This window comes from Glycine max, chromosome 16 (genome assembly GCF_000004515.6).
Source record: "Glycine max cultivar Williams 82 chromosome 16, Glycine_max_v4.0, whole genome shotgun sequence".
Classification (NCBI taxonomy): Eukaryota; Viridiplantae; Streptophyta; class Magnoliopsida; order Fabales; family Fabaceae; genus Glycine; species Glycine max.
In genome coordinates, this window is record NC_038252.2 from 29,187,484 (window position 1) to 29,212,956 (window position 25,473).

At 33.2% G+C, this 25,473-nt stretch overlaps 2 protein-coding genes across 3 annotated transcripts; one reads left to right on the forward strand and one right to left on the reverse strand.

Moving 5' to 3' along the window:
- The first annotated feature begins 14,272 nt into the window (after window positions 1-14,272).
- LOC100786758 (protein INVOLVED IN DE NOVO 2) lies at window positions 14,273-19,193 on the forward strand. Of its 2 annotated transcripts, none has more exons than XR_003264962.2 (6): window positions 14,273-15,559; window positions 15,778-15,959; window positions 17,122-17,211; window positions 17,313-17,600; window positions 18,124-18,332; window positions 18,496-19,191. XR_003264962.2 is itself a non-coding variant. In XM_026126025.2 (6 exons), the coding sequence occupies exons 1-6, from the start codon at window positions 14,584-14,586 to the stop codon at window positions 18,724-18,726; spliced, it is 1,980 nt and encodes a 659-aa protein (XP_025981810.1). In that variant the 5' UTR covers window positions 14,273-14,583; the 3' UTR covers window positions 18,727-19,193. The 2 variants fall into 2 exon arrangements, 1 of the variants encoding a protein (XP_025981810.1); XM_026126025.2 differs by having other exon boundaries at window positions 17,313-17,604; window positions 18,496-19,193.
- Window positions 19,194-19,337: 144 nt separating this feature from the next.
- On the reverse strand, window positions 19,338-22,079 carry LOC100812263 (AAA-ATPase At3g50940). The gene is made up of 2 exons (XM_003547914.5): window positions 20,907-22,079; window positions 19,338-20,070 (listed from the first exon to the last, which is right to left on the reverse strand). Exons 1-2 carry the CDS (start codon window positions 21,906-21,908, stop codon window positions 19,564-19,566), a joined length of 1,509 nt encoding a protein of 502 aa, XP_003547962.1. The 5' UTR covers window positions 21,909-22,079; the 3' UTR covers window positions 19,338-19,563.
- Between the last annotated feature and the right edge of the window lie 3,394 nt (window positions 22,080-25,473).

The window sequence follows — 25,473 nt, forward strand, 5'->3', positions numbered from 1 at the left end:
ATTACACTTTTATTTGTTCACAGATGTCTGGTGAAGAACCCATAATAAGAGATAATGTTAATGAATTTAGTTATGAGGATCAGGACCACGAGATTTATGAAAGTGTAGAACCAAGCAATCAAAGTCAATTCACATCATCTTCATTGTGAAACCATTAATATCCAACTCTTAGAAGATCTACAATTCTCAAATCCTTATTAGAATAAAGGGAATGATAATATGAATGTCTCCTATGATTTTTATGAAGGCATGATGTTTGAATCAAAACAAGCAATTGTCAATGACATTAAGCAATTTGATTTTCTACATTCATTTAATTATGATGCAGAAGAGAACAAGAGTGACAAGTATGTTCTCAAGTGTATACAATATGATAATGGATGTCATTGGAGGGTGATAGCATCCTTTAGCAAAATACACAGGAGGTGATAGATAAAGAAAATAAATGGTATTCACACTTGCACAACTTCACTCATATCTCAAGATCATGTTAGGTTAGACTTATCTTTAATTGATCATAATATTGTTGACTTAGTAAAGGTAAATCCTAGTATCCTAATCAAAACCTTGATTACAAACATGCTACAACACTTTGGTTATACTATGACATACAAAAAGGCATGAACAACTAAACAAAAAGCACTTGAAATTGCATTTGGAGGTTGGGAAGAATCATATAATTATCTACCTATATGGATGAGAGTTTTCCAACACTTTGTACTAGGTATAATTGTTAGATACAAAACATCCAATTCAATGGAGGATGGTGAGGATGACTCTTCTAAGGTGATTCTTAATCGTGTGTTGTGGGTTTTTAAGCCATGCATCAAAGACTATCAATATTGCAAGTCGATTGTGCAAGTAGATGACACATATTTAACAGGAAAATATTGTGATACTTTATTGATTTCCATTGCACAAGATGGTAATCGAAACATTTTTCCACTCGCTTTTGCAATTGTTAAGAGTGGGAGCAAAGAACTTTGGACGTTGTTCTTGCATTATTTGAGGAGATATGCCACACCTCAACCAAATTTGTGCATTATATCAGATAGGGGAACAAGTTTGCTAGCAACTTTGCGATCAGAACGAGTTAGGTGGATTGGGTCATGTGTAACTTCTACATACTAGATTTGCCATATTGCATCAAATTTTAATAAAGAGTTTAAAAATGTTGACCTAAAAAAAACAAGTCATCAATATGGACAAACTTCTAAGCACTTCATGCCTTAAATAATTTATTTATTACGTGTTCAACATATTTATTACTCATTATGCTTTGTCTTTTATCATAGAATATGCGATGAGGAAACCGTGATTTGAGGCCAAGTTGCTAGCAATGCAATTAGAGTTTTGATGAGCAACAGATTGGTTGGATCAAATTCCCAAGAGTAAATGGACTCAGGCCAATGATGAAGGAAAATGCTATAGGCATATGACTACTAATCTTGCTGAGTGTATGAATTCTATTTTGAAAGAAGCTTGAGCATTGCCTATTACTACCTTAGTCAAGCAAACATTCAATAAAATAAATGACTTGTTTGTTACTAATGGGATGAAAATCATGAATATGATAAAGACAAGACATAGGTACTCCGAAGAGGTATATGTCACGATCCAAGAGAACCGACGCATTGCTAGCACGTATTACTATCAGATGTACATTTGGGAGGCAAAGGAGTTTGAGGTTCAAGAGATTACAAATACACAACTTGGGTGATGAGCAATGGCATGCACTGCCAAATTGAACGAATGACGATGTGATCGTGGGGAATTTTAGGCACTTTGAATTTCTTGCTCGCATGCAATTGCAACATGTGCCTCTTGAAATTTAGAATGTGATGATTTTGTTGAGCCTATATAAAAGTTGGAAAACATTTACAAAGTTTATCAGCATCAGTTTCATTCCTTTGGAAGCAAAGAAAAATGGCCTAAATATTTGGGTCCATATTTTATGTCTGGTCCCTCGAATCGACGAGACACATCGGGAAGGCCAACCACTGGTCATATACATAATGAGATGAACGAACTAATTCCAAATAAACCTAAGAAATGTTCATTGTGTAGAACTGAAGGACATAATCGTAGTAATTGTGCATACATGTAAGTTGACACCAAATATTGTGTCTAATTTTTAATTTTATGTTTGTGCTTAATTTGTATTGTTCAATTCATATTAATGTATTATGTTGATTTCATTTTAACAACTATTTTTATTACTAAATTATTTTCTATTGTTAATGTTAAAATAATTTTATTAAATAAAATTAATTAATAATACTATCAAATCACACAAAATTATTAGTTTACTTAATTGATAAATGTAAAAAATAATTTAAAAAATATTAAAAACAACTTTAATATTATTTGATAAATTTTGTTAATATGAGTAACAAAAATATAAGAAACATTAAAACAAAAACTATTAAAAAAATAGAGAAGTCGTATAATTAAAAACAACTTTAGAGTAGTTCAAAATTTAGTTGAAAATTTAAAAAAAAAATGTTGCACGACTTTGAAGTGGTAAGAAATTTAAGACTTAATATTAATAATTTAAAAAATCTTTAAAGGTATTTAATGAAAAAAAAGCTAAAAGTCACAATTTTTTTACACTTCTTGCTCCCAAGTTGTTGTAAGGGTCCCTATCACTTATCTCATTTGGGAATTAATTCAAAAATCACCCATATTTTGTAAATTTCAAATGAAATAACCCTCTTTTTGGTCAAAAGGCCCCCTTGGATGGATCCTATAGGGACAGGTTCATACAACAGTTGTAGCGCGATATAGCTTTTGTATGATTGCTATGGATTCAAAACACTTCCTAAAAGCAAACAAATCAAAAGTGCGACAAAGATTATACAAGCCCGAAATCCAAAAGGATATGAAGATGATAAACAACAAATTCTTCTTTTGATGCCATCAGCTGATTAATTTTATTCAAAATCAGAACCAACAATTGTGGAGGATCTAACGACTTTACGTGTACTGTCTTGATATTCATCATCTTTATCAATTATACCTATCAAATGATAGTTAAAAAACTTTTTGGCCACTAAGATATGAAAGGGACAAATAAAAGCATTACCTTTCTTTATTAGCAGAGCCTTCAACGTTCTTTTGGTAAAATCATTTTTACCTCCCACTTCTTGCAATCCTACCAATCTGTCTATTGCTACTCCTTGTTTGAAGAAAGAAACACCTTGTCCTTAACCAATATACTGATATACAAATAAATTTTATACACATTTTATTTCAACATAACTATTATATATACTGCCAGTTTAGTTCAGTAACTCCTTATCACCAAGGTTATCCTCCTTATCCAATATACTGACATAACAAATAAATTTTATCTACATTTTATTTCAATATATTGCTAAGGACAGCATATACAATAAATTGGTATATGGATTGGCTAAGTTATCTTCTACCAATCTATCTTTAATAAACTGACAATATATATAATAAATTGGTAGGATTAGTAGATAGATTTTATCTATTGTCCTTAGCCAATCTATCTTCTGCAACTCCTTGTTAGTTTAATTCAGTACAACATAATTTTATTTCATCCAGGATAGCTTCTACGACCAAGCATTTGTTAGCTCCTATATCCACCTTTTTTATGTAGGAGTAGTTATTACATTTACATTTTTTTAGACCTAACAGAAACATTAATACACTTAATTTACCAAGTACAGATTTAGGCCTCACCTAAATAATATGACACAAGCCGAAGTCTTGATAGCCAGTTTTGTAACAAAGAACGATGCATTCTGTATTTCATTTTCAATAATGAACTTCATTCAATTCCTTTACCAAGACAAATAGTTGCATTAAGATAATTTTTCCAATGTTACAGTTATATTGACTCAATCCCTAAGCAAACTCCAAAATCATCTCTATAGAATGGTTCATGTCGTCCTTTGCATCAAGCTTGATGAACTTGGTATCAATATGCTTTGGTGCAAAAGATTTTAAATGCTTATACATTATCCTGGAAACATTTATTGATACAACAACATGCACATGTAATCGTGCATGTCAGAAATTAAGAGACAGAGAAAGATAACGAGTCACTTCCTTGAATTCTCCATTCCTCTCGTTTCTCTACTTTCTATTAAAGACAAATCCAATTGCAAATAGCAAGACAATTTACAAATAACAAAAGTAAAAACAAAAAATTGAATATCATTTGAATCTTAGTACATATGGAGATTGCCACCTTAAGAGTTGCAATCCTATCGGCATGCAGTTTTTTCAACTCAAGATCCTAACACCAACATTGTGTAGACTAGTTATAAAGAATGAGGGGATAACCACATACATATAAATCATACATCCATTAACTCGTCAAGGTCAACCTCCTCATGTATTGAACTTGATTCTTGTGCTTTCTCTTGAGCAAGCAATTCATGCAGGTATCATAGTACATGCTTGATTACACAAATATGTTGTTGTTGGCATAATAATTATGCATAACATAACTCTTCAAAGAAAATTAAATTAGCTTAAAAACAAACCACATAACTGACATAAGACTCTCAAGAAAGTAGTACTTCAAACACTATCACCCAAAACATACAACATTTAACTATTCACCTGATAGGTCCGTAGTTTAGCAGAAGCCCAATAAAGAAGGAAGGCTCAAAAGGAATGTGAAGATACCAACTCACCTCCAGGATTTCCAACATTAACTTGTGTTTTCTCTCTTTTGGTTGTTGTTTGCATAGTTGAATATAGTTGTTGTTTCCTCATGATTGAGACTCGTGTATGGTGATGTTAAAGTGCCTTTTATCGGAATTTTTACCAATATATACACTCTCTCTCCAAAAAATTCTCAATATATGCTACTGACTCTTATTTTCCAAAGTCCACCATCTGTATGTAACATTGAGATTGAGAAGTCGGGATTTGCCAATCCGACTTCTAAATTGAGCTTTAGTTTTTTTTTCTAATTTAAATTTTATTTTTAATTTTAAACTTATGTTTTAGTTTAAATTATTAAAAATATTTTAAATTTAAACTTCCGTACTTTTTTATTTTAAATATTATATTATATAAAAAATATTTTTAATTGATTTTAAAAGTAATTTTTTATTAAAATAGTTTTATTTGTTTAAGAAAATGATGTTATTAAATATAATTTTTTTCTTATATTATTTAATTTTTAAAAGTTGAAAATATGCTTTGTTTGATAATATATTTCATTCACTATAATTTGTTGTTAACATGGTATCAGTTTGTTAGAGAATTCTTTTCCTCTTGCTTCTGCATTCTCTACCTTCTTTGTATTGATCGGTGATCTCTTTCTTTCCTTTTTCACGGCTTCTACTCTCGAGACCTCTGACTCTTCTGTTATAGTCACCTCCTCCTCAACCAATTCTTTTCCTCAAGACATCTTCAATCCCTATTATGTTCACCCTAACGAGAATCTCTCAAGAAAGACTGTGTGTAGGTACTAGTAAAATGAATTTTAGGAATAGAATTAGAATCAGCATAACCAGATTGTACCAGGTAATATAGTTCCTTAAACTCTCTAGCAGTGCCAATCATCTTCTGGCCAGAAATCTGCTACAAAAAACGAAGGTTGTGAGTGAAAGTAGCTTGCCTTAGCCACTGCAAAACATTGGCATTTACATCAATTAGATGTTAATAATTCGTTTTTACATGGCGATTTGATAGAAGATGTTTACATAAAAGTTCCTATTGGGTTTACCACTCTTAATTCTGAACTAGTTTGCAAGTTACAAAAATCTTTATATGGATTAAAACAAGCAAGTAGGCAATGGAATGCTAAGCTTATCGTTGCCCTCATTTCTTTGGGTTTCCATCAATCTTCTTTTGATTATTCTCTATTTGTGAAGAATCAGAATTCTCATATTACCATTCTCCTAATTTATGTTGATGATGTGGTTTTGACTGGTAACCATCTTGAAGAAATTAATTTTGTCAAGATTTTTCTGGACCAACAATTTAAGATCAAGGATCTAGGAGAACTTAATTTTTTTTCTTGGCTTAGAGGTGGCTCAATCCAAGTCTGGAATTGTTCTATCTCAATGCAAATATGCCTTGGAGTTAATAATCGATGTTGGCTTGTTAGGCTACAAGCCTGTTTCGATTCCCATGGTACCTAATACCAAACTTTATGCTACAGTTGGTGTTCTCTTATCCGATCCAACAAGTTATCGAAGACTTATTGGCAGGCTGATATATTTGACTAATACCAAACCTGATTTATGCTTTGCTGTGTAAAAATTGAGTCAATATTTGTCCAATCCGACACAGTCACATATGGATGCAGCTCGGCACATTCTGAAATACATCAAAGGTTGTCCGGGGAAAGGTCTTTTTTGCTCTTCAGCTAGTGACTTCAAGCTTCGAGGTTTTAGTGATTTAGATTGGGCAGCTTGCCCAGAAACAAGGGAATCTATCACTGGTTTTTCCATCTTCTTTGGTTCCTCTCTTGTGTCTTGGAAATCAAAGAAGCAACCTACCGTTTCTAGATCATCATTAGAGGCAAAGTATCGGGCCTTGACAATCACTGTCTGTGAACTCCAATGGTTAAGCTATTCGCTTACTAATATGCATCAAGAAACTTATTTGTCGATTACTCTATATTGTGACAGCCAATCAACCATCAAAATAGCTCAAAATCCAACGTTTCATGAGTGCACTAAGCATATAGAAATAGATTGTCATCTAATTCGCGAAAAAGTACAGAACGAAACCATTTATCTCATGCCAGTTGCATCCAAGGATCAGTTGGTTGATTTACATACTAAAGCGTTCTCTTTTTCTATTTTTTTTCTTCCATGTTGTCCAAGCTGAACATGATTGATATTCATGGTCCAACTTGAAGGGGATTGTTAATATATTTCATTCACTATAATTTGTTGTTAATATGTTTGGTACAACTGTTACTTAGTTTCAAGTACAACTGTTAGCATAGCTGTCAAATGACTTGTATATACTCTTATCTTATTGATGAATAAAATTAAGGAATTCATTTTACCAATTCATTCCATTAACACACCTTCCCATTTGTTTGTTAAAACGTTTAACCCAAGCCCAATTACACGAAAGACACACTCAAAGGTTGTGTTATTATTGTGTCGAAAAATATGTCATTAGCCATCGTTGTCAAGCTCATAAGTTCCTTTTACTTTTGGTGGATGATGAAGAACTAGCTTTGGTAGGCAAACCAACGGACATGACACGTATCCCTATTGCAAGTGAGGACCCGGAAGAACCCCAACTACATCTTTATTTATTTTCCCAAGCTCTAACAAGGGTACCTTCTCCACAAACACTGCATTTTAAGAGGTCCATTAATGGCCAAACCATGATGATTCTTGTGGACTCGAGAAGTTCCCATAATATTTTGCAGACAAGATGGGCTAATCAATTGAGACTAACACTAGATCCTACTCTGTCTTTTCTGGTAATGGTAGGAAATGGAGATCATTTGTTTTGCTCTGGTCTCTATCATGTTGTCCCCCTGGTGATTCAAAACCAAACTTTTGATACTCCCATGTACCTATTACCGATTCAGGGTGCTGGTGTGGTATTAGGCATTCAATGGCTCAAATACTTAAGGCTCTAAAAAATTTGTCCCACCCACCTCAGCCATGTTTAATCAATTCAAAAGCCTTCTTCATCAAGATAGTAGTGCCTCTTTACATCTATTTCTTTTTTAGAGCATGACCCACCCATACATTGGTCCCACACCCTTTACCCAAAGCAACCTTGAATTCTCCAAGTTTCCTACCGTAATCCAACCTGTACTCCTGGACTTCTCATCCATTTTTTATGAACCCCAAGGCTTACCCTCCCCCTTCAGCACCATGACCACCAAATTCCTCTTCTACCTAATTCCAAACCAGTGAACGTAAAATTGTACCCTTACCCTCAAATTCATAAGGAAGCAATGACAAAAAGCATTTAAGAGATGTTGAATGAAGACTTGATTGTGCCAAGTCACAGTCTTTTTTCTTCCCCGGTGTTATTGGTTCGCAAAATGATGGAATTTGGTGTTTTTGTGCAGATTATAGAACTCTCAATGCCATCAACATTCGAGATCAAATTTCCTATTCCAACAATTGGTGAATTATTGGATGAGTTACATGGGGCAATCATTTTTTCTAAAATTGATTTACAGTTGGGATATCATCAAATTCGCAAAGTGCCAGAAGACACACACAAAAAAACTTTTTGTACTTATGACAGACACTATGAGTTCCTTGTGATGTTGTTCGGTCTCACTAATGCTTCGATAACGTTCCTGGTTGCCCTAGATGATTTGTTGCCCCCTTATTTAAGACGATTTGTCTTGGTGTTTTTTGATGATACGTTAATTTACATTACTAATATTTCTTATCATTTACAACACCTAGCAGGCATTTTTAATTTATTGCAAGACCACAAGTTCTTTGCTAAGTTGGTGAAATGCATTTTTGCAGTGGCCTAACTTTTCATATTTGGGCCACATCATTTCTAGTGAAGGAGTTAAATCAAATTAGGAAAAAATTCAGACTATTCTTAGGCGGCAACGCCCTAACTCTCTCACGAATTTGCAAGGTTTTTTAGGCCTTATGGGGTTTTATCGACAATTTATTCGATAATACACTTATCTTGCTACACCTCTCACAGAGCTGTTAAAAAAAATCCAACTTTACATGGACACCGGCAGCAGATTTTTCATTTATAACTCAAAAAAGCCATGACTAATGCTCTTGTGCTTCAACTCCCTCAGTTCAATATTCCCTTTGATCTAGAGACAAATGCTTCCTCTATGACCATAAGGGTTGTTCATTCACAGTAAGGGCATTCAGTGGCTTATTTCAGTAAAAAAGTTATGTTCTCGAATGCTAACTGCATCTGCCTATGCAAGAGAAATGCTAGCCATTACTGATTCTGTGAAGAAATGATGCCATTATTTGATATGCCACAAATTCAAAACTACACAGATAAAAAAAAGCTTGAAACACTTACTTTCTCAGGTTTTTCAAATGCCAGAGCAACACAAATTGACACTCAAGTTGCAGGGCTTTGATTATGAGTTGATATATTGCCCGGGGCAAGAAAATTGAGTTGTTTATAGTCTTTCTAGGTGTCAAACTAAGGAAGAACTTCCAGTAGAATCTATGTTGTTGCTCTCAATTTCTTTGGTGGTTCCCTCTTTACTGAACCAATTGCGACAATATTGTTCTGCTAAAGAGGAAGGTAAAACCTACATAGTTCTGTATAGCACAAACCCGATTTTCACATCTAAGTTTGAAGTTTGAAATGGACTCATCATGTTTAAGGAGCGCATTTTTATACTTGATGCTTATGAATGGCGACAAACCATTTTGACATAAATGTATGCTTTTGTTATTGGTTGTCACTCAGGACCCAAACCAACACTTGTTCGCACAACTTCTTCATTGGTCGGGATGTCTTGTGATGCCAACTTTTGTGTCCCAGTGCCTTGTCTACCAACAGAACAAGTATAGTCCGACCAAACAACTGAACCTTCTCTAACCTCTTCCAATGCCAACACAACTGTTGTCTAATATCTCCATGGACTTCATCACAAATCTACCCAACTCAAGAGGTCATTCAATGTTGTGGGTGGTGGTGGATCGATATACCAAGTATGCTGACTTTATTGGGTAACCGTCCAAATTTTCTGTACCATCTCTGGTTGCTTGCTTCACTGTAGAAGTTGTTTTCCTTTATGAAACACCTAAATCAATTGTTTTGGATTGTGATAAAATTTTCATTAGCAAATTCTAGAAGGCATTATTTAAGCTTCAAGGAAGAACATTAAAATTCTCCACCACTTACCATCTGTAAACCGACAAACAAATAGAGGAGGTCAACAAATCCATTGTGGCTTACTTGAGGTGGTTCACCTTAGATTTTCCCAATAGGTGGTTTCTATTTTTTTTCATTTAGCTGAGTATTGGTATAACACCTCAGTCCACTTAACTATTGGAATGACACCATTCCAAGCACTGTATGGTCGTTAGCCTCCGCAAGTGTCAGATTTCCTCCCCTTAGATATTGTTCCCATCCCAATTGCTTAGGCCATGCATAAAAAATTATTCATTCTCAAAATCTTGAAGGAAAATCTGAAACGCAATCACCAAAAGGATGAGAGACTAAGCGAACAAGCATAGAAGAAACGTCACTTTTGAAGTGGGCGAATTTGTTTGGCTGAAGTTGTTAGGAATTTTATAATTCATAATAATTAACGTGAGTTACATATTATATTATAACATTTATATTAGTTATTTATATTTTTTATGTGCTCAATATAAGTGATCTAATTTGGTGAACCTATTAGACTATCAATAGAAAATTAATATGCGATTAATGAACGAAAATCAGTTTGACCCATTAGGGGATAATGAGAATCCTAATATGTTTAAAACGTGAGACATGGTTATGGTCTCCAATACACCAAATCATAAACAGTTTTCTCCTTTCCCCATATGAAGAGAGAAAACGAATGTCCCATAAGGAATAAGGAGAATTGGTTGAGAAAGATCATCAAACCAATTGTTCATGACTATTTTCCAAATTTCGTTGCGTTGATCAAACATTAGGGATCCAGGTTGGTATTCTTAAAGCTCTTCTTGATAATCTAACTAATGTGTTCCTAGTAGTTATTGATATTTTATAAGAATCTCTTAATATTCCATTAGAAGCTTGACGTTACCGGTAACATTCAGCTTGCAATCAGAGTGATTCCAAACTTCACGGCCACTTTTGTGGGCCTTATCACATTCTCAAACACATTGGGGTCGTGGCTTATGAATTGGAACTTCCGGCCACTGCCAGAATCTATCCCGTGTTCCATGTGGGGCTGCTTCAACGTTACAAAGGACCCCTTCCACCATCTTCTTCAAAATTTCCTTCATTATTGTTACTAGAGGACCAATGTGAAACCTTACGCCAACTTCAAGAGTCAACCATTCCTTCATTGGCTCATCTCGAAATGGGAGAGTCAGCATCTTCATCTCTCACCATCACGCCAATCAATGGTGTCCATTCACTGTATTTTAATTTCCTCCAATAGTCAGCACTAGGCTTCTTCCCAAGACCACCACTTCTGCCTTTGAGGACAAAATCACTTTTGAGAGGGAGAGTATTGATAGGCCCATAGTTTAGTATAAGCCAAATGAAGAAGGAAGGCCTAAAAGGAATGTGAAGATACCAGCTCACCTCAAGGATTTAAAAGGAATGTGAAGATACCAGCTCACCTCAAGGATTTCCAACGTTAACTTTTGTTTTCTCTCTTTTGGCTATTGTTTTCATAGCTGCTGATTACAGTTGTTGTTTCCTTATGATTTAGACGCGTGTATGATGATGTTGTAGTGCCTTTTATCCATATATAGCCACTCAAGGGTTGCTTTAATAATATGAGGAAATTATTTCATAGAATATAGCCATAGCTATTTAGTGTAGCCTTAATTTTAGACCTAGTCGTCACTGATGATAGAGTCATTATCTATAATCACCATCTATGGTAAGCTTCTTAAACATAACACTATATTAAGGCTCATAAGAACCCTAGGGCCTTCTCTTGCATCTTTGGCTCAATCTATTTGGAGTTTTCTATCCAATGCCCTTGCGGGGGTAGGATTGCATCATTTGATAAGGACACAAGAAAAGGATAATTAAAGGAAAGGAGTTCACAGAAAAAAACTTGAGCAATATTGTAAGTTAAAGAGTTTTGAATCGTGCACTTCCATTTCATAATTCAATTCCATGGTAGCAGCACCAGTAGTTCAATTTTATTTACACTAAATGAAAACACGTGCAAATTGCAAATGCATAGCCAATTCAAGTAGTAAAAAGAACACTACAATATAAAATAACACGCATCCACCATTTTAAATATATAAATTATGATGCAATGTAGGACATTAATTATTAGTTTCATTCATCTTTGTAAACAAACTATCAAATTGCAAAAATGCGTATACAACATCATTAAATCCTTATCCTACTAGGTGAGATCAACTAGATGAAACGTTGGAAAAAGACGACCTAGGATATCACACAAGTGGTAAGTTGTAAGCGGAAATCACGCTACAACAAGTTCACGTTTACTTAAAATCAATTCTGTAAAATCACATTGGTTCAAAATCAATTCTACTTGGGGGGATGTGAAATCTGAAATCGCCCATGAAGATAGGAGACAGAGGAACCGAATGTGGGCTGGGTTGGGCCGGCTAGAAAGGTTTGATAATCATGGCCCAAAATTTCTAACTCACTCTTCAAGGACAAAAAAAATATCAAAGTAAAATTATTTTCTAATATATATAGTAAAGTTTATTTTTTAGTACTAGTGTTATATAAAGTGAAACTCTGATAATAAAAAAAGTAATTTAGTTAGAAGAAAGATTTCACTAAAAAAAATTTAGTCAGATTTTTTTATAAAGGTTAAGCATTAGTAAAACTAATAGATATTCAATGTTATATATATATATATATATATATATATATATATATATATATATATATATATATATATATATATGTTATTTAATTTGAATTCAAGATCATTTTTTCAAAATGTTTAATCGCACGTTAGAAATCCAAGCATGAACTTATCAATGAGAATTAGCTCAAATAATATATATTTAATTTTCTTTTAAGTGGGATTTTGAATTTAAACTTTTTGATTGTAGAAAAATCGGAAGGAGCACTAGTCTCAGCATATAACCATATGGTGGATATTCTCAACTTGAATAAAATAAATGTAGTTTTAGAAGATATGGATATAATAATTAAACTAAAAAATCTAAATATTGTATCGCATAATAAAATCAAATTTAATTATAATTGTTTATAGAATATAAAATTCATATGGTATGCGTAAAAGAAAAAAGACCAAAACCGGAAAAGTGACATTTTATCATTTTTATGAAATACTCAAATACATCATTAGTGAGTATAAATTCTTCCAAGTAATAAAGAAAACCACCGTTCAAAAGGTTAGACTGGCATTGGTTGTAAATAGTGACAGTGTCTCATTTTCATAAATTGTCATGTAAGTAACTACTATAAAAAAAAAATCATTTCTATAATTGTATAAAAAAAAATATAAAATATATTTTCATTCAATCACAAATTATCATTTATAATAAATCATCATTATCTCTAATAATATTCTCAAATTAATTAATTTTAATCCACATAAGGATTGATTGAAGTTGTTATTAAGTAACTACTATAAAAAAATCATTTCTATAATTGTATAAGAAAAAATATAAAATATATTTTCATTCAATCACAAATTATCATTTATAATATATTTTTTTTTTTACTTTAATCAAATTATATTAAAATTTATATGAATAATAATTTATAATTAAATAAAATAAAAAATATATTTACATTATCAATATATCATCATTATCTCTAATAATATTCTCAAATTAATTAATTTTAATCCACATAAGGATTGATTGAAGTTGTTATTGAGTATTGAATTCGATTTTAGACTGATTTACTCTACTCCCCAAAATTGATCAATCATTTGTTACCCTTTTTTGCAGATTAAAATGTTCTTAACTGTTTTCATTCTTAGATTTAATTTAAAACATTGTTATTAGTGATCTTCCTAATGCTCAGCCATGTTTTGCAATATCAAGATCACCATAAACTCTACAAGAGTTTTCACCAAATTATTACAAGAATGCAATATTAGCATTCCTCTAACAAATAGTATAAGATGATTAGAGTCACCTTAATTAAGAAAATTAGGCTCGTCACGTTCTGCTGGTGCTGGCCGAACGGCAACGAAGAACGCATTTTGTGTACACTGTTTCCACGTACTCGCACCTGGGGGCCACGCGCTCCACGCTCCAATGAAAAATCTCCACGTCACTTGTTACACCACACGTTCCACACACCGTGAGCCGTGAGCCGTGAGCCGTGAGCCGTGAGCCGCACGCAATACAAAACCACCCAGATATACAGAGTTTTCTCAGTTTCCATTTTCTCATTCCGATTTTTCATTTCCCAGGTCAATTTTCTCTCTCTGCATTTTTCATCCAATTCCTCAATACTCTCATGCACGATGCATGTGCTCTTGTTCTTATTTTGTATCAACTTGTATGCATATTAGGACTGTCTATAATGTATGATACAATGCTCCAATGCTGCTTAATATGTATATTGTATTTTGGGTTAAGCACCGTGAGGGTATTTGGCTTCTCGATGGAGCCTAAGTATCTTCACAAGCTTCGGTTCTTTAGGCCCATTATGAGATTAATGCTCGGTCTGATGGTTAATATGTATATTTAATGCCCTTTTTTTTAGTGTGGAAAAGTTATTAATCTCTCAATGGTTCTGCTTGTTATGCTTTTTTGTGTTTTTCCCCCCATTACATTGTGGGTGTCATGGTTGGTCTCTTATACGGTGCCATGCTAAGTTCCCGTTTCACATTTCAAGGAACCTTCTAATTTCTTATTTTTCAAGTAATGGAGGGTTTGAGTGGATGAAGTGATGTAAGAAATAAATTATTCGAGTTTAGTGCTTTTCCCTGGCTCTGAATGTGGTAATTAATGGAATTTGTCTGGAGCAATGGAACAACAATCAGTTCTAACACTTTTTTTTTTCAGGTGGTTTAGTATAGTAGGAACTGTAATGGCTAACGGAAGCTCTGATGAGGATACTGATATTAGTGAATCTGAAATTAGTGAGTATGAAGACAAGTCCTATGAAGAACTGAACAATGGAAGTCAGAATGTGAAAACCTCGGATGAGACTTTTACTTGTCCATACTGCCCTAAAAAGAGAAAACGGGATTATTTGTACAATGAGCTCCTTCAACATGCTTCTGGGGTGGGTCAGAATAGTTCACAGATGACAAAAGCTAGAGACAAGGCAAATCATTTGGCTCTAGTGAAGTATTTGGAAAAAGATCTAATGACTGTAGATGTTCCATCAAAAGATTCAAAGCCGGTGGATGAAAATGAGCCTTCTGTTAATTCTGATGAGCAGTTTGTGTGGCCTTGGATTGGAATTGTAGTTAATATTCCAACTAGGTGGATAGATGGACACTATGTTGGTGAGTCCGGTACCAAGCTGAGGGATGAGTACAGAAGCAGGGGTTTCAATCCAGTTCGAGTCACTCCTCTGTGGAATTTCCGGGGTCACTCTGGAATTGCTCTTGTGGAATTCAAGAAAGACTGGCCAGGCTTAGACAATGCGTTGGCATTTGAAAGAACATATGAATTAGATCATCATGGGAAAAAGGACTGGTTTGCTAATTCTGAGCAGAAGTCTGGCCTTTATGCGTGGGTTGCCCGAGCAGATGACTACAAAGTGAACAATATCTATGGAGAACAACTGCAAAAGATGGGCGATCTCAAAACCATACCTGAGCGTATGGAAGAAGAAGCTAGAAAGCAGGATATACTTGTCTCCAATTTGACTAACATTATCCAAGTCAAGAACCAGCACTTAAAAGAGATTGAAGTGAGATGCCATGAGACTACGAACAAAATGAACCTTGCTATGAATGAAAAAGATAAACTCATTCGAACTTATAATGCAGGTATCTGTTTTATTGAGCCTTAGGATCAAATAGCCATATACTGCTTGAATCATTGTAGTGGTTGGCACCATAGGATATACTATTGCTAAGTTAATTTCCTAAAAATATTGTGCTGGAATTCAATTTTATATTTTAACAATTGATTATTATTTTAAAATTCTGCTGATCTGTTGTAAGTTGTAACAACATTGTTTTATGCTATAATTCATTGTCTTCAGAGATAAAGAAAATGCAGTCAAGTGCCAGTGATCACCTCAAAAGAATTTTTACTGATCATGAAAAGCTTAAATTTCAACTGGAATCTCAGAAAAACGAGCTTGAGCTGCGGAAAATTGATTTGGAAAAGCGTGAGGCACATAATGAAAGTGAAAGGAAAAAGTTGGCAGAAGAAATTGAGGAGGTATTGTGTTTTTTTCTTTTTTATGCTGCATGTCCTGTTGTATACTATTGTTTTAGATTGATTGATTATTGTGGTTGATGTTTAGATCAATCTTTTATGCTAGTAGATCTTGAATAAATATCTTTTATGCTAGTAGATCTTGCCATGTGTATGGACAAGATATTAGGACTGTTATCTTCTGTCTATTTAGTGCACAATTCTCATTTGTAAGGGACATGGAAAATTATGACAATTAATGTTTAGTTTCTTTTTCTTTTTTGTGTTAGCTTCTTGCATGGTAGCCCTTGTGTCATCTTCCTAACATGTATGCTGTTGAAGGCCCTAAATCCAAAACATGTTAATATCTGGATGGCTGGTCGTTTTCTTTTAAAGTACACTATTTAATGGTTCAATCCTTGGTGGCAGTTTGTAATTTGTGTGTTTGTGTCTTTGATTTTGATCTAGGAGGTGATCATGTCCCTTGTTATGTCACAGATTCACATGAGACAGCTTAGATTAGATGGAAATGATATCTAACAGTAAATGTTGAGTAAAATTAAAATTATGAGTTCTATTGAGTGGTCATATGCCAAAGACCATGTATTTAATGAAATGTAATTTGGGGAAGCGAGAGGGGACTAGAGTGATCAATATATAGTTGTATGCCTAAGAATTTCATGCCATAGGTTTTCTGTTTTTCCATTATTCTGTTTACTCCCATTAAAGATTTTGATTAAGGACTATGTAAATCATTTTTACATAATCTATTTTTGCTTTGTGATAGCAGACCTATAGTTAAAAAGGTCTATGTTAGTTGGAATAGGGGGAAAACTATAGAGGGAAATGTAACTAACAATTGAGGAGATGACATTTATAACTAACTGTACAGCTGTAATAAATTGGGGGGGGGGGGGGGGGGGGGAGGGGGTGTCATTGTTGTAAATCAGATTTGGGAATGTTTGTGGACTCTTGAATTACCCCTATTGTATCTTTCGTACCTCTGGGTCGCATTGATCCAGAAGGGATTCTCAATAAATAGTCTCTTTACATTCAATTCTAGTTCTTCTCTCTAATTTCTGGTCGAACCTTGTCAATGTGCCTCTTAAATCATTCAAAATAATGTGCTTAAAAGGCTTATGGAAGGATTTGTTTAACACTGCTGGCATTTTTATTGGATTTGCAGAATGCAACAAAAAATAGCTCTCTTCAGATGGCTGCTCTGGAGCAAAAGAAAGCTGATGAAAATGTTATGAAACTGGCTGAAGATCAACAGGTGTGTGTTACCTATCTTTTAGCTATGTTAATAACCGAAAGTGTCCTTGTCAACACCAGAATGACTTAGTATTAATGCTATTTGAATACCTATTTATACAGAGGCAAAAAGAACTACTCCATGCTAAAATCATTCAGCTTCAAAAACAACTTGATATGAAACAAGAGCTGGAGTTGGAGATTCAACAATTAAAAGGATCATTAAGTGTGTTGAAGCACATGGAAGATGATGAAGATGCAGAAGTTCTGAAGAAGGTAGATACTTTACAAAAGGATTTAAGAGACAAGGAACAGTCACTTGAAGAGTTAGATGCATTGAACCAAGCACTAATCGTTAAAGAGCGTGAGAGTAATGATGAGCTGCAGGAAGCTCGAAAAGCATTGGTTGATGTAAGTGTGTTTTTTCTAATATTTCTTCCTACTGATTCTTCAAATTAATTTGTAAGAGCATCTCAATGAGATCCATTCCAGTGTCACTATTCTTTCACATGGCTCATGGGATGGTAATGTTTTTATTGGTGATTTTTCTTGCCCATTTTGAGTGTTGTATGAATTGAAAAGCAGATGGTCTTGTAAGTTATAAATTTACATTCTTTTAGAGAATTCCACTTTTTCTATATTTGGTTAACTCTGTTGTTAACTTTTATGATTCATAGCAAGGTAGCTAAGTGACTTGAGTAAAATTAAAATCTCATGAGTTCTATTTCATCTAATAGACTTGTAATACTCGATGTTTTTAATGGCTCATTAGTTCATTTGATTATGCAGATGAGAGCTAACTGTGATTGTGTGGATATTCTCTGCTTATGTTATTTTCTGAAAATATTTTGCAATTCTTAAAGCTTTCTCGAACTTTTAACTGTCCAATATTGCTTATTCAAGACTTGATAGGAATCTTTTCTCTCACTTGCAGGGATGAAAGAGCTATCATCTCATAGCAATATTCGTTTGAAGAGAATGGGAGAAATTGACACTATACCATTCCTTGACGCAATGAAGAAAAGATATAATGAAGAGGAAGCTGAAGAGAGAGCTTCAGAACTGTGCTCATTGTGGGAAGAGTATCTAAAGAACCCAGATTGGCATCCATTCAAAGTTATCATGGTTGAAGGGAAAGAAAAGGTGTGCCTGTTAAACATATAGATCTCCTGAAATTATCTTGAAGTCTACATGCTTCATTGCATGTCACACTTAATCAAACTTGGTTCACTCTGTTATTTATCTATATTCTCTCTTAATGACAATAAATGTTTTGTAATCTGGTTTCATGCATTTTTCGTTTCAGGAAATTGTTAGAGATGATGATGAAAAGCTGAATGAGTTGAAAAATGACTTGGGTGAAGGGGCATATAAAGCAGTGGTACAAGCTTTGTCAGAGATAAATGAACATAATCCTAGTGGGCGATACTTAACCTCAGTAGTATGGAACTATAAAGAGGGAAGGAGAGCATCTCTGAAAGAAGGAGTCCAATTTCTGTTGAATCATTGGAAAGGGGAATGGTGTGAAGGTTTGTAGATAACTATATTAGGTTACTGAATTTTGTCTTTTGAACTGTGTAGCTATAACTAGATCTTAGAGAGAAAAAGATCTTAAAAGCTATTGGTATGCAGCTTAGTTCTTATAACTAACAACCACCTAGAAGTTAGCCTCCATATCCTAGTATGGGAGATGACATTGAAGTTAAACTTTATGACTATATCAACTGGCTTTTAATTTTAGCATGTTTCTTTGAGTAATTGGCATTTTGATATAAGATATAGGTTTAAATATGTTTTTGGCTCCGGTAATATATTGTCCTTTTGGTTTTAGTCTGTATAATTTTTTTTCAAAATGGTCCTTGGTAAAATTCCTTTTCTTGGTTTTAGTACTTGTTATTTTGTTCCTTGTAATATATCTTTTTTTCATTTTAGTTCCTATAATATTTTGATTATTTCGAATTATTCCCTTTGAAAATAATTTGATAGGAATTAAAAGCAAATGATCTACATATTACAAGGACAAAAACAAAAAAAATACATATATTAGAAGGACCAAAACTAAAAAATGAAATTTTGCAAAGATCATTTTGAAAAATATAGTAATTTTATAAAGCCAAAAACCAATATAGTGCAGGAAATAAAAACATATTTAAATTTAAAATATATGTTATTGACCATGATCCTACTAAGACAATTGTTGGATATAAAAATCTGTTGTATTATTTAAACATGAGCTAAATCTAAGTTAACGGATTTTATTTAATATCAACTGTATGTAAACGAGTAGAGTACCTACATGCGAGGCAAAGTCGTAACTACTACTATATTTGGGGACACACTTTAGAGTTTAGACCGTTCCAAGGTGCTAAGCTGATTACAAAGGACGTCCTCTTGTCCTTCTTTGAGTCCCCACACCATTTTTTCTCTTGCTGATACAAACTGGTCTTTTCTGCTTGCAACCAACTTTGGACCTTTTAGATTGGTGAAGTTCTGTTTTATCTGAACCATCATTCTCACACACGTCTCCTTCCATCTTCTTCCTCTTGAGCAGCTTTAGGAACCCTTCTAGTGCCGTGTCAGCATCTTCGCTCTTCATCAGTTCCTCTGCCACCTGTGCTGGGGTTATCTGCATGTCCTCTATCAGCCCTTCAATCTCCCCGACAAGGCGGTGATCCGGGGCAATGTCTAGGTAGTTGGAGGCCAAAACCTTGAAGCCGTGGTAGGAGCAATAGGACATGTGAATGTGCATGTCCATTCTTCCTGGCCGCAACAGTGCCGGGTCTAGCCTTTCCTTGTGGTTGGTGGTGAGTATGATGATTCTCTCGTCTCCACAACTCGACCATAGCCCATCTATGAAGTTGAGTAATCCACACAAACTCAACTGCATCCATCCACAAAATTATATTGATTGTTTAATTTTGATTTCATTAGAACACATAATTAGTACTCTAGCTCAATAAACGATCGTTACTATTTACTATTTTTAGAATAGTACCAATATATATATGGACATACAAAGGAAAACATATTAATCAGAGTGGGAGATGTAAAGAAGAATGAATCTAATCCACTCGAATCGGCAACTAGTGAGAAATTTGAGCACGGGGTCTTAAATTCAAACTTCGCTATTTTTATTGTACAAAAAAAATGTGTCACTGTCTAATTCTATTATGGAGGACATTCATTTCTCATGAAAACTCAACACATAATGTTCAGAGGGAAAAAAAATTAATCCCTCCTTCCTGCAAAACTGAAACCAAATGAAGGACAGAACACATAGGATAGATTTTCTGTCCATCCAGCTTCCATCCTTTGTCTTTCCTGTGTTCCAAACATACCCATGAGGAAATAATAAATAGGGAAAGAATGGTTCTTGAGGAAATAGTAAATAGTGAACAAGAAGTTAAAAAAAAAGAAAAATAAAAACAGCAAAAAGAAGTATAGGACAAGGAAGGCTTGTGAATGCTTGTATGCATACTACAATGAGAACCAAGCCATGTGATTGGATTGGAACTATGGGACAACCATTTCAAGCCAAGAATAATTCTTGGACAGAATAGTTACCTACCTACCTTTAGCAACTAAATTAGAATAGTTGGGAATCATGTAAAGCCAATCAAGGTACTTTGCAATTCAACAGGCATAACATATTATAGCAATTAAATATGTACTTATAGGATAAAATAGGAGAGGAAGATACATAAGAAGATCACCAACCTGCACATCAGGTTGTTTACGGCCATCTCCATGCCTACGCCCTGGCAGATCGACGCTGCAATCGATGTCTTCAATGACCAGAATAGACCTGTTTGCAGTTGCCAGCAACAACTTTCTGAGATCAGAATCGGTCACTAAGTTGTCAAGCTGAAGATCATAGATATCAAACTTCAAGTAGTTAGCCATGGCCGCGATCAAGCTCGATTTGCCGGTCCCCGGAGGGCCGTACAACAAGTACCCGCGTTTCCAAGCCCTCCCAACTTTCCTATAATACTCCCTCCTCCTCACAAACCTGTTCAAATCCTCCATGATGGCACTCTTCTGCTCTGCCTCCAAAGCCAGTGTCTCAAACGTTGAAGGGTGGTCTAAATTAATTGAATCCCACTTGAACCCTCCATAACCGTATGAAGTATTGAGAGTGTGCATCTTCAACACCCTCTCCTCATCCTTCATCTCCTTGTCTTTCTCAAGAATGAAAGGCAAGTAACTTCCTAACACCATCTCCTTGTGCTTCTTCTCAAAGCTTAGCTCAAAGTACTTCTTTTCTGTTCTTGTTGGGTTGTTTCTGCTGTGATCATTGGAACTATTGCTCTTCTCAGACTCTGAGCAGATTAGTTTCCAATTGAGCTTAATCCCATTAAACCAATCAACTAGCTCTTCACCCTTTTCAAGCCTAATGGTGAGTTTTTTCTCCTTTGGACTCTTGCTGATGTTGAGTCTCTCATTTTCAGGGGTGATTTTGGTAGACAAGTAAACCTCTGCAGCGTCATAGACATGGTTGCGAGCTATGCCGCTGCAGTACTCTTCAATGGTGAGGGTGAGGACTTTGCAGCGAGCCTTGAAGAAGTAGCGGAAGGCGTTGGTGAGGTAGCCACGAAATGGTTGAGGAATGAGGTCGTTGGTTACTGAACGCAGGAGCATGATGGAGGCTGTCATGGAAGCATAAACAGAGAAGATTGAGGAGGGTGAAGCCATAGCCATGTTGCCTCTAGAGGAAAACATGGTGGTGGTGAGGGTGGCTAAGTGTGCAGAGACACGAGAGGGAAATTGAAACAAGTGCTGGTGAGTAGTGATGATGCCAATGTTGTTTTTAACTAGTTCTTCTATGCTTATGAGAAGAAAAATGATTTATGAACATGTATGTGGCATGATTCGGGACTGTTAATTTTTCATATCACACGTAATTGGTGTTACTATTTTTTTTTTATAAATTTAAAAACTTAAATACATATTATATAAAGATTGGTGGGACAATAAGCACATGGTGATATCAGAATATTTAATAATTTTTTCATGTAAGTGTTACTAAACACCGAGAAAAAGATCCAGATCAGATATAATATATATATATATATATATATATATATATATATATATATATATATAACCCTTTTTATGTAAAATGGTAATTTAGAACCTTACACACACAAATTATTGTATCATTGGAATAATTTTGTATCCTCTTGTTGCAAGTCATAAGGTTCATGAATGTGTCTACAAACCTGGTACTGATACGTACATAGTCTAACCCCGTTCCTTTTAAGTTTTAATGGTCTTCCAATAACATAAAAACAATCATGTTTTAAGGCTTGATAATTTTAAGATAATTGTTATTAATGTTAAAAAAAATTATTAAGGCCAATAAATTTAACATTTGATGATTTGTAATTGAATGCAGAGTGTTTATAGGATAGTTTGATTTGATTTTCACATAAAATTATCCTAATTAAATATAAAATAGTGTTTATAGGATAGTTTGATTTGATTTTCAGATAAAATTATCCGAATTAAATATAAAATAAAACAAATTAATTTTTTGAGGTTTGATTTAATGGTTTTTTAATTTATTAATCAAACTTATATAATTAATGTTATATTATTTTCTTAAAAAATACTTTTTTATTAAATTTTATTTAACATATTTTAGTTAAAAATTATTATTTTTACTTCTATTTAACATTAATACAAAATAATTTATTAACTATTTTTAATACAATAATAATTTATATATCACTCAATATTTAATATTATTTTTTAACTATATTACATATTTTTTTAACGTACAAAAGAAAAATAATTTGAATGAGTGTAAAAATACTTTACGGTACCCTCATATATCATATTTTCTCATCAAATCAATTTCTATCAAATCTATTCGATTTTTTCAAACCTTAATGCATATAAAGTTCTAAAAATCAAATTATTTTTTGTCGTTACAAAAAAGATTTAAGAGTTTGGTGCCTTGGTCTATTGGTTGGTATTGGAAAAAGTTCTAACATAGTTGTCAATTCATATGCAGCTTTATATCTTCTCTCTTTATAAAAAGCAGAAGCATGATGTAAAAGCAGCGGAAAACTGGAACAAGTCTCGTAGTAGAAACATCAAGTATGTACCACCCAATTCTTTTGTGTGGAAAATGGACAAAAGCATCAATAATTTGTCAACATTAAATTTTAGTGATGAAAAGTAGTGATATATATTAGATTAAGTAAAAGTAAATTAATAATTACCTGTACATTCTACAAATGACATTATCTTACCCGTCATTTCAACGAGTCTTCCTCAACCGTGTCCTGAAGAGTGGTTACTGAAGCCAAACTTTCTTTAGGGTAGGGAAAAAAAAAGGAAAACATACTAAAATTCATTTATTTTTAATATTCCAAACACACTTTAGGCTTACTTTTTATATGAGATTAAGTATATAAATCAGAATATATATATATATATATATGTTTGCATTAATTTAATTTATTGAATTTAATTGGGAAACATTCATAGTGTAATACTCTTTATACCTAAGAATAGATTGACGCGTACAATAAAATTATCGGTTTTCGTGATAATTAATTTAAAATTTGTAAGTAAAGTGGTTTTTAATTAGTTTACAGTATAAATTATATTAATAACATTAATTTTTTTATACTTTTTTCACAATTTTTTTTATGATTTTTAAGATCGGATTGACCCGTTCAATTGATTAAATTGAGAATCGAAGTTATATGATGGATTCAAAGACTCTAAAAAATTAAAACATTTTAGAACCAGTGAAAATCGGTTAAGAATTAATCAAACCGATCAAAAACAAAAATAATATGAAAAATCATAATTGAACTAGTCTTTTTAAATTTTTATTACTGTTTTAAAATTATTTTTATTTAATTTAAATTTTTTTAAGTTAAATAAAAATACATTTTTAAATATTTCACATAAATATCAATTATTTCCTTAATTATTATTAGCCTTTATCTAATAAAACATATAATTTAATCATTTATATTAATATATAATTTTTTAGATCCTAATTTTTTAATTATATATTATTCTATGAATTAAAATATTATATAATATTAAAAAATATAAAATCGATTCCACCACGATTCGATTCAACCACGGTTCAATCATTAAATAAGTACCTTCATCTGTCGGTTGAATCACCTATGTGATTTTAAAAGCATTGTAAATTTTTAGCTGAAAAATTTTATATTTTAGGAAGAACACTTTGCTATCTTTAGTGAAAATAGGTGGTATCTTGTATGTCAGAGGAGGAACCCACACCAAACAAACAAGTCTAAGATGAGAACTATGTTGGACCTCCTATAAATTGTTTAGTAACACAATTTTGTATTTCACTTTAACATTGGGCTATAAATTTGTTTGTTTTCTACTAGATTCAATCTTATCATTATGAGCTCTACAATTTTGACTCTATGATATTGTTGAGGCTAAGCTCCTCGTGAGATAAAGTTTAAATGATACTAGATTCAAGTTAGTAATGATTTTTAAGAATGTGTACTAACGATTTTTTAGAATGAGTATATAAGAACGTACAGGATTTGATGATACATCACAAAGAGCATGTATCAAACCATCAAAGATATAACTTATCCAAGAGTAGCTAAATAAGTATTTGATTGGAACGTGTAATATGAGAACGTACGTTCATATATTTATGCTCATGATGTATTTTTTTTGTTGAACGTCATATATTATCGTTGAAAGTAGTCATGATACTCATAATAACCATTGCATCCTCACACCACATAATTTTGTCAGCTAGTTTTTCTTCCGACATCTTGAAAATATTAATTTATCATAACTGATCCAATTGTTGAAAATTGGTTGGGTCCTTTTTTCTCGATCCAAGTAGGATGCTCACGTTGCAATGGAAAAATCACAAGCTCCATTATTGTAAACTTCTTCAACAAGGAACATAAGATGAGAAAACCAAATTGGTCATATATTTCTTTACTTTTGCCGAATGGAGAAATTATGCCTTTAAATGCATTTCTTCTCTTCCTTCATGAATTCAAAAGGTGGACCCGGGACCCCATGGTTGAGCAATGCAAATTTCTCGAGAATTACTGACATAGACAATAATATATATATATATATATATATATATATATATATATATATATATATATATATATATATATATATATATATTTCTTTTATTTCTATTCATAACTTTTCATTCAAATATTCCATTTTGTGAGATTTTTAGTTTAAGATTTAAATTTTTTAAAACTAATAACAATTTTTCACTTTTAAATCTTTAGATTTATTT